The sequence below is a fragment of the Eriocheir sinensis genome, chromosome 3 (assembly GCF_024679095.1).
Source record: "Eriocheir sinensis breed Jianghai 21 chromosome 3, ASM2467909v1, whole genome shotgun sequence".
Lineage (NCBI taxonomy): Eukaryota > Metazoa > Arthropoda > Malacostraca > Decapoda > Varunidae > Eriocheir > Eriocheir sinensis.
In genome coordinates, this window is record NC_066511.1 from 15,001,645 (window position 1) to 15,012,242 (window position 10,598).

At 44.8% G+C, this 10,598-nt stretch overlaps 1 protein-coding gene across 1 annotated transcript; it reads left to right on the forward strand.

Moving 5' to 3' along the window:
• Positions 1 to 291: 291 nt before the first annotated feature.
• On the forward strand, positions 292 to 9,411 carry LOC127005618 (disintegrin and metalloproteinase domain-containing protein 19-like). Its single transcript, XM_050874600.1, has 7 exons — positions 292 to 896; positions 2,288 to 2,464; positions 4,781 to 4,889; positions 5,753 to 5,854; positions 6,564 to 6,627; positions 7,078 to 7,143; positions 8,371 to 9,411. Exons 1-7 carry the CDS (start codon positions 683 to 685, stop codon positions 9,106 to 9,108), a joined length of 1,470 nt encoding a protein of 489 aa, XP_050730557.1. The 5' UTR covers positions 292 to 682; the 3' UTR covers positions 9,109 to 9,411.
• Positions 9,412 to 10,598: the final 1,187 nt, after the last annotated feature.

A 10,598-nucleotide genomic window follows, 5' to 3' on the forward strand; every position in this document is an offset into this window, starting at 1 on the left:
CCTTATTTTCTTGTCCTATTTCTATGCTCTTGTGTTTTCCTCGTTCCCTAGTTTCAAATTCCTATCTACCAACTCCCCTTTCCTTCCCTATCTTTTATTCCCCTTCCCTCCCACCCTTTCCTCCTTCCTATCTCGCATTCCCCTCCCCTCTCCCTCCTTTCTATCTTGCATTCCCCTTCCCTCTCCCCATTGCTCCTTTCTATCTCTCATTCCCCTTCCCCTTCCTTCCCCGCCCCCCTCCTATCGCCTCGGTCCCATCCTTATCTCCACTATCAACTATCGCTCGAAAGGCTCTCTCTGGCAGCCCTCTCGCAAGCCAGTATTGTTTCACGTTACGTCCCTCACTCAACAGCTGCCTAATAGTTTCTCCTGGTGTGCGAGCCCTAAAACGTGTGTCGTGTGAAAACGGTGAAAAGCGTAATGATGTGACCTGAAGACAAAAAAAGTGGAGCGTATTGGAAGTGGATAAAATGTACAATAACCTTTTTTGCTGCGTTACAAAAGGACGTTTCTCTTGCAATTACGTTCTGCAGTGGGATGGTTGTGAGTAGCTCTTTCGGGTTCTCAGGCGCATAGAGCAGAAAATCGCCTCTCGAGATAAACTGATACAAAAATGGTCGGGCGAAATAGTACCACTCCGCCAGTCAAAAGTTACTAATTACATTGCAACGACAGCAACGGAATGAATATGAAGTGGAAATTACTACAAGGAGGGCTTTTGCTCCTCTTGTGTAATCTGCTGACTGTGGCGGAAGAGGAAAAAGAGAAAGACCTCGAGAGATTTTATGTAACCAGGGGCGAGGTGAAAGTCCCCCCGCAAGTTCTGAGACATCTAGCGGCGCGCACGGCAACTACACCTTCCAGTGACGGCGCCACGGTCGAGGCAGAGGAGAGGGGTGAGTGCCGTGTGTTGTGATAGCCGCGGCGATAACACGATGACGACGAGGAGGATAGTGCTGAAGATGATGATGATGATATTGTTGCTATTGTTTATTTTATGATATTTATGCTATTGATACTACTACTACTACTACTACTATTGCTACTACTACTACTACTACTACTACTACTACTACTACTACTACTATTGCTACTACTACTACTACTACTACTACTACTACTACTACTACTACTACTATTGCTACTACTACTACTACTACTACTACTACTACTACTACTACTACTACTACTACTACTACTACTACTACTACTACTATTATTACTACTATTACTACTACTATTACTACTACTATTACTACTGCTACTATCACTGCTACACATATGAAAGAATCGGTCACCGTTGTTTCGTAAATATATTGTTCTGCTTATGTAAGAATGACTGACCAGGAAATGAATTGTTTCGTGGTTTGGGTGATAAGCGTCTTGCACAGATCAGCTCTACGATAACAAAAAAACGTCATATCACTGTATTGAGTCAGGGAAGGCAATTGGATGATGGTATATGATAACAATAATAATGATTTACATAGATTTACACAGATATTCAGACCACACAGACCCTATATGGTCCAGACTACCTAGGTGGTCTGTCCTTACACCTAAGTGGAATCCTAGTAAATTTAATGTTACCAAGACTTTGCATCTCAACTTTAGTGAATATCAAGGTGAAGGAAGTGGCCGACGAGCTTGAGCACAACAACAACACAAAACAGACAAGTATATCTAACAGTAATGAAAATAACGGTAAAAATACAACAATAACAACAACAACAACACAGTATCTAATAAGGCCATTGCAATACTTCGCAAATAATATCAACACACTTTACCTTCCTTCTTCCCTTCCCCCCTCCACAACACGGCTCATTCACATATAAATAAATAAAAAAAGCTCGACCGCCTTTTTCCTTCACCTTAAAAATAGCTTGAGTAGAAGAAATGCAGTCTTGGTGGCAGTTGTAGGTAAGATCACGTAGTAGATGTAAGGGCAGACCACCTAACCAGTGCCTCTGCGTGGTTTGAGTATCTGTGTAAATCTATGTAAATCTATGCAAGGGCCATATTTTTAAACATTTCGGAGCCCAAGATCATCTATTTGACAAGGCTTTCGTAGGAGTTTGGGGACTTTCCCTGAGCACTTTCATGACCCTGGTGATAGTTTGACCTTCCTTCTGTACCATGAACTTAAAAAAAACACTCATGAGGACCCGATTGATCTCCTTTTCGGCCTTTGGAAATAATTGATGTGAGAGGCGGAGGCGTCTAAGAATTCGGACCTGTGTAAATCTATGTACATCTATGTAAATCCCTGCCTCCCCGCCCTTAGTGAAACTGCCGACGATGAAGTGCAGCACCGACCTTGACTGCCGCCAGTACAACAGCGTCTTGGCCCTAGAATGCCAGGAGGGTCAATGCAACTGCCGGCCGCCCCAGTGCTGGGTCTACGTCTACGTCATCACGGGAACCTTCACGGCGATAAATGAGTTCTCTTGCGGCCAGTGTGGTAAGACTTAGTGTGTGTGTGTGTGTGTGTGTGTGTGTGTGTGTTTTCTATAGTTTTATAAGTAGCCTCCGTGGTGAAGTGAATAACATGCCTAGCTTCGATGAATGGGTACCTTGGGACACCTGGGGAAGGCAAACTGTGGTGTCCCAGGTGAGATTTCGTTGTTGTTGTTTTCATTTTTTATCAAGAAGTCTCCGTTGTGAAGTGTAGAACATGCCTAGTTTCTGCAGGGAAACCTGACGAAACTGAACTGTGGTGGAAACGGATGTCATATCTGTTCTGTGTCCCGGGGGAAGATTTCGTGAGTGTTTTCTATAGTTTCATGAGAAGTCTCCCTGGTGAAGTGTATAAGCATGCCTAGCTTCGTTAACTGGATACCTGGGGAAACCTGGGGAAGGTGAACTGTGCTGGTAACTCGGATGTCATATCTGTTCTGTGTCCCGGGGGAAGATTTCGTGAGTGTTTTCTATAGTTTCATGAGAAGTCTCCCTGGTGAAGTGTATAAGCATGCCTAGCTTCGATAACTGGATACCTGGGGAAACCTGGGGAAGGTGAACTGTGCTGGTAACTCGGATGTCATATCTGTTCTGTGTCCCGGGGGAAGATTTCGTGAGTGTTTTCTATAGTTTCATGAGAAGTCTCCCTGGTGAAGTGTATAAGCATGCCTAGCTTCGATAACTGGATACCTGGGGAAACCTGGGGAAGGTGAACTGTGCTGGTAACTCGGATGTCATAATATCTGCTCTGCGTCCCGGTTAAGGTGTCGTGTGTGTTTTCTGTAGTTTCTTAGGAAGCCTCTGTTGTGAAGTGGTTTCTTTTCATTACATCTTTATCTGTCTATCAATTAGTACTATATATTACTCACTATTCGCTTCTTCATTTATTGATTTTAAGTTCATTCTTGTTTTCAGATATTCGAACTTCCCTTGTCTGATATGGCGACCAACTGAACAAGTGCTTAATTACGTCACTGGCTGTCTGACTAAATGACTGATTTGCCGAACTGACTGACAGACAATTCACTGTTGAAAAGAGGCGCCGTTGATAACAATGCATGATGTTACACAAGAACAAGCGACCGTTGTGGCAATTTCACCTTCACTCGAGTGGCAGATCATTACGATTAAGGAAAACCGTAATCTCTAACGTCATTATGAGATTTAGTATCCATATATATAAAACTAATTCTATAAGTCAGTCATCAGAGTATTGCTAAAAGCTTACATTTCTTAGCACCGTTGCGTTAGTTTGAGGACATATTTTTTACTTCTTTTTTTGGCAGTTTTCTTTTTTTACCTGTGCTATTGCGTTTCCTTCATGTCCGGTGGAATTAATACCTCTCTAACTAGGTGTAGTAGCATCCGCATATTTATTCTGTTTTAAAGTCAGGAATTCCCACTAGGTACAAACATAACAAAATCTATGACCCTCCGTTAATTAAAAAAAGATACTCCTCTCCTTTAGCGATCGTCATGTCAAACTCTTCCCTCCCTGGAGTATAGACAATCACATGTGTTTGGGGGAAGGTGCTGGAAGTTGATGGGAGGGAGGACGCGCATTGTGAGGTGATGGGATGTGATGGGAGGGAGAAAACACATTGGAAGGTGATGAGAGGGGGGGGGGGGATATAATGGGAGATGAATCGCACTGGGATATCATGGGCTAGCGCATGACCTAACCAATGTTACAAGTACTAGACGGGTGACGCTTACTCATGAAATCCAACGGGTGCTAGACCATGACCCGCCCAGTGGAGGGAGAAGTGGTGGGAGCTCTCCGTGAACTTATGGATTACTATATGACTCTTCCAGGGGTGTTTTGGGGTCGAGATGCAACGATTATTAGAGTGTATACTGACTCACTCTTGCACGGGTTCCTGGGTCGAGTTCCAACGATTATTAGAGTGTATATTGATTCACTGTTGCACGGGTTCTTGGGTCCAGTTGCAACAATTATTAGAGCGTATATACTGATTCACTCTTGCACAAGTTCTTGGGTCCAGCTGCAACGTTTACTAGAGAGAATGACAACTCACTCTTGCATGGGTTCCTGGGTCGAGTTCCAACAGTTACTAAACAGCATGCCAAATCTTTCAGGGGTTCTTGGGTCGAGCTGCAACGTTTACTAGAGAGCATGACAATTCACTTTTGCACGGGTTCTTACGTCGAGTTCCAACAGTTACTAAGCAGCATGCCAAATCTTTCAGGGGTTCTTGGGTCGAGCTGCAACGTTTACTAGAGAGCATGACAACTCACTCTTGCACGGGTTCTTGGGTCGAGTTCCAACAGTTACTAAACAGCATGCCAAATCTTTCAGGGGTTCTTGGGTCGAGCTGCAATGCCACCATCGAGTGTGACCCCCCCGGAGAGTGTGAGAGCGATGGTTACTGCCACTGCAAGGAGGGCGAAAACTACAATGGAGTCTGGTAAGTAATTTAAGGACCGTATTCCCAAACGTATCGGCACCTTAGTATACATGCACCTATTTGAAAGCCTCTCGTAGAAGTTCCTATAGGATTTTTATAGACTGTTTTGTGATCCCAGTGATAATTTTACCCGACTTCTGCATCTTGAAAGGGAAACTAAACACCCTTGAACACACGGTTAATCTTTTATGTGGCCTTGGAAAAAAGTGGCGTAATGGGAGCCCGATACGTTTAAGAATATGGAGCTTTATCTCTTGTGTTTTGTGATCCTAGTGATAATTTTACCCGACTTCTGCATCTTGAAAGGGAAACTAAACACCCTTGAACACCCGGTTAATCTTTTCTGTGGCCTTGGAAAAAAAGTGGCGCAATGGGAGTTCGATACGTTTAATTAAGAATATGGAGCTTTATCTCTTGTCCCGTGGTACCAAAAGGAGCCTTGCCACGGATCCAGAGTTAGAACACATATGTCTGTAAGGCGGGTAAATCGCGGGATAGGCTCATTAACAAAGATATTATGCATTATAGTTTCTTCGTTTATTTTTCTCTATAACGTCGTACTTTTAATTTATAAGTCAGCACAGGCTACCACTGCCTCGCTACTCTTGCCTGTATATTTTAGTGAAGTTTACCTTAAAGTTACTCTTACAAGTGCCGTAATCATCCACATTTGGTACCTAAGCCTATTTTTGCCAATTAGGTCGGGGTCTCGATCATCGTCTCCCAAAATACCATCCTTGTCCGACGCTTTGTTAAGATGTTATATTCGAAAAACTGTGACATGGCGCCTGAAACGCATAGTTGGCCCGCCACACGCTGCTACCACTGTGTTTCTTCACCCTCCGTCCCCCTCCTCCCTACAGCCTCACCTCCAACCTCAACTTGACCAACACGCTCGCCTTCTCCGCAATGGGCATCGTCCTCTTCGTGGCCATGTGCATAGTGGCAGTCAAGTGTTACCAGCAGTACGTATGATTTCCTAACCTTTTTTTTGCTTCACCATGTATTCTTCTATATCTAAAAAACACGCGCAAACACATATACACACAAAAAGTAGTTTGAACATAGACAAAAAATAACAAAGACCTTTATGTATCTGTATTACTAGGGTTGCCTTGGGTTCGGTCCCCAGTGATTGAACTATTTATTATCAATCCATAATAAATAACGATGGAGATAAGCTTGAAGGCTGCGTTATCACACTTACATCTACACCTACACCCTCACACACACACACACACACACACACACACACACACACACACACACACACACACACGTTTCAGCACAGTCTAAAGCGCTTTCTATTATAACTCTTCTAAGATGTACTGACTGAATAATATTTTAGTCTTTATTATAATTGCTTTCCTTAACAACTTTTCAACTAAGGCTCTCAGGTGTATAATATTACCCACTCGTGGAGATTTGACCGAGCTATCACAGTTTCCATGTTTCATTATAAAACCAGAAACTAATAATGAGAATTCAAGACTTCATTTTGGTTAAAGTATCGGTGTAATAAGCGAGCATGACTGACTGACTGACTGACTGACTGACTGACTGACTGATTGTGGCTTTATGGCGTCGCAGCAGCTCAAATAACGTCCACCAGAATAGTCACTTCACTTGGATCTACAATATATCAAAGCTAAACGTGCACCTTTCCCCTTTCAGACCGCCGTGTAGAAACTCTGAGAGGTGGAACTGCCGGTGCTGCCACTCCGTTGTCGGCGGCAGAGTAAGTAATCAATTCTTCAGTAAGTGGCACTTCAGATTGTGGCACTAGTTGGTCACCTTAGAGGCTTAGAGTAAGTAACACACAGGTAGCGAACGCACTGCAGGTAACGAACGAATCGATTGTGACGTTCTAGTGACCCGCCTGACGTAGAAAGCACTCCAAATCCACTCAGCTAAGGAGGAGTACCTTCCCTTCATCACTGACCTTATTCACACCTATACCCAGTCATCCTGTCACCTTCTCCTCACCACCACACCCATACCCCGTCATCTTGTCACCTCCCCCCACACCACTGACCTTAATTCACACCCATTTCCAGTCACCCTGTCACCTTCCTCTAATTCACACCCATACCTAGTCCCCCTGTTACTTACCCCCTTACCACTGACCTAATTGACACCCATTTCCAGTCACCCTTTCCCTTCCTTAACCACTGACCTTGTTTTACAGCAGCGAAGGCGAGGCTCGTGCGAGAAGACCCCGGCCTTCACGATCCAGGCTCATTACGCCAGCCAGGTAAGGTGCCATCCAGGTGTTCTTCTCTTTCCAGGTAAAACACTCTAGATGCTCCGGCTGCCTAAGTGGAAGGTGGTGGTGTTTCGCTGTAAAGGGAGTTTTGATGCGAGAAAAAGTGATTTAGTCCGGCATGGAGGAGAGAAAATGCAAAACAAACCACCTCCTCCTCCCCCTCCTCCTCCTTCACCACATGCTTTTATTTTTTTTGTCTGTAAAGGGAATTTTTATGCAAGAAAGTGATTATGTCAGGACGGAAGAGAAGAGGGAAAACAAATGCTAAACGAGCCTCCTCCACCACTACCTCCTCCTCCTCCTCCTCCTCCTCCTCCTTCACCACATGCTTTTTTTTTTGTCTGTAAAGGGAATTTTTATGCAAGAAAGTGATTATGTCAGGACGGAAGAGTGAGGGAAAACAAATGCTAAACGAGCCTCCTCCACCACTACCTCCTCCTCCTCCTCCTTCACCACATCCTTTTTTTTTTTTGTCTGTAAAGGGAATTTTTATGCAAGAAAGTGATTATGTCAGGACGGAAGAGTGAGGGAAAACAAATGCTAAACGAGCCTCCTTCATCACTACCTCCTCCTCCTCCTCCTCCTCCTTCACCACATCCTTTTTTTTTTTGTCTGTAAAGGGAATTTTTATGCAAGAAAGTGATTATGTCAGGACGGAAGAGTGAGGGAAAACAAATGCTAAACGAGCCTCCTCCACCACTACCTCCTCCTCCTCCTCCTCCTCCTCCTTCACCACATGCTTTTTTTTTTGTCTGTAAAGGGAATTTTTATGCAAGAAAGTGATTATGTCAGGACGGAAGAGTGAGGGAAAACAAATGCTAAACGAGCTTCCTCCACCACTACTTCCTCCTCCTCCTCCTCCTTCACCACCTCTCCCTTCCACCCTCCTCATCCGTTTTGTTTTTTATACGCAAAGAAAGAGAAAAACAAAATGATAAATGAACCTCCTCCTCCTCCACCTTCTCTTCTCCTCCACCTTCTCTTCTCCTTCACCCTTATCCATTGTGTTTTTCATATGTCAAGAGAGTGATTACGTCAGCATGGAAGAGAGAGGTAAAAACGAAATGCTATACGAACCTCTACTACCACCTCCTCTTCTCTCTCACCCTCACCCATTTTGTTTTTATACGTTATTGTCATCTTCTTTCGTTTTCCCACATTACACGAAAGCTCCCTTCCTTTTGGCGGTCTCTAATCTCTCTTCCTCACACGCAGGATCTCACAAGCCCCCCAGAGGAGCCCCAGGACGCGCCTCCGAATGGCGTTGGCGGAGCGGTGCCCAGAAGACCTCGAACTCAGTCGACGAACAGCGGCACTATCTCGAGCTACTCTTCCTCCAATACTAACATGACTACCGTTACTGAATCGGTCTCTGGAGATTCTACGACGGGCACTCCTCCTCGTCCTCCTCGTCGCCCTCCTCCTCCTCCTCCTCCTCCTCCTTCTCCTCCTTCTTTACCTCCTCCTCCTCCAGTTCTTTCCCTTTCTACTCAAGCTCTTCCCTCTCCTTCAACTCCATCCCCGGCTACATCTCTTCCTCCTTTTTCTCTCACCTCTACTTCCAGTGCTCTTCCTCATCCTCCATCATCCCCTCCTCCTCGTCCTCCTTATCTCCCTCTTCGTCAAGACTCCTTCAGCTCTATTGACATTAATGGAGGTCAAGAAAGGGACACTTCCTACGTACAGCTCACGGAAGGTCTCCCCGAAGCGTCAAATTTGCGGCCATCTACTTCGAAGGCTTCATCGGAGGTCCCCAGCGCGTCTTCGGGCACCTCCGAAAGCTGCCAACACGAGCGATGCCAACTGTGCCTGCCCAAACCGCCCGTCTCGCCTGTCAGTGCCCCGCCAAGGAGGAAAGCGCCAGACAGACCCATCATAGACGGCAAATGTCCTCTGTTACCTCGGCCGGACGATTCGCAAGCAGAAACCTCAATAGAACTCACGCAGCTTTAGATTACATACTGTATTCTTTGTCTTGATGAGGGAGTTGCAGATGATTAGTTTTTAAGGAGTTTTATTTGGCATAATCCATTGGTTATCCAGCCTTTTAAAGTCATGGCTCTCTACTCAAAGTGTTGTGGCCACTTCCCATTCAAGTCCAGGTCAAGTAGTGTTTAATACACTAAAATCTAATAAAGGTACGTGGAATATTCGTCAAGGATGAAACCTTGATGAAAGGAAAACAAGGTTATCTGGATGAAATAGGAAAAGGAAGTGTGTGTGTGTGTGTGTGTGTGTGTGTGTGTGTGTGTGTGTGTGTGTGTGTAATGATGCCTTCCGGTACTATTTTAGTATAGTTTCACGCGGGCGGAATGCTGGGTCAAACTGTGTCTCTACTAGGGGGGTCATAGCTTCGCTCGCCCCCCTCCCCCTCCCACCTCATGCCCCCCAAAATTCTGCAAAAAATTACAGGCCTGGACACAGCCTGCTAATGAAAGCTAGGGGGCATGAGGTCAGTCGTTAAGAGCTGTCTACCTACAAGTGCCACAAACTTTTCTCAATTCGCAACAGTCTACGGGAATTGCACTTCTGTTTAAGTAGTGGTTTTCTCTTTTCCCTTCCCTTCCGATATTTGCTGACGTCACAATCTGCGCGAGCTTGAGGTGGTGAATCTACCTGGTTTACTTGTCTGTATCTTACTACTGTGAGGCGATTAGCGTCTGAAAGAAGCGCAGAATTACTGTTTCTCCTCCTCACTCACTGCCAGGCCACAAGTCAACGAAAAGAAAAATGCATGCATTGTTTTGAAATGAATTTGATATTAGTGAAAGGTCTTTTAGGTTGGATTAGGATGTATATATAGATTAATATTCTAAACATAAAGATGTGTTATATTAATTAAAACGAGGATAAGAATGTTGTTTGAAGACAAGGGATAAATGATGTATAGACCACTACGGGATTAATTAACTGGCTGACAAATGCAATACCTGAATAAACTGTATCAATGAGACAATCGCTTCTGTCCTATGCTCGTGACTTTCAAACTGTTCGTAGACGAGGTGTGGCGCGTTCCATACCTTGGCGGAGGTCACGGTCTTAAACCCCTTCACACCGTGCCGACTCGGCCACGACAACCCAGCGACTCAGTGCATACGAGGTCTTGGGAATGGAATGTTGATGTGAAAGGGTCGCACATGGTCTGAAAGAGGTCTAGAAACGAGCGCTGGATTCTGATTCGGCCATGTGTGAAGGGTTGCTGGGTTTTCATGGCCCAGAGATGGCACAGTGTGAACGGGGCATTCTCACCTCTTTTTACAAGCGACAGAAACATCCCGGAACAAGATAAACGGTTCAGATACAGACGATAAAAGTCTTCTAGTTGAATCGTCAAGAAAAAGTCAGTGAAACAAACACGTATACAGAAACGGTTCACATTTACCGAGTTTGACGAGAATCGAAAAAGGACATTTAATGGTTCAATCAGGTATCCTCGACTCACA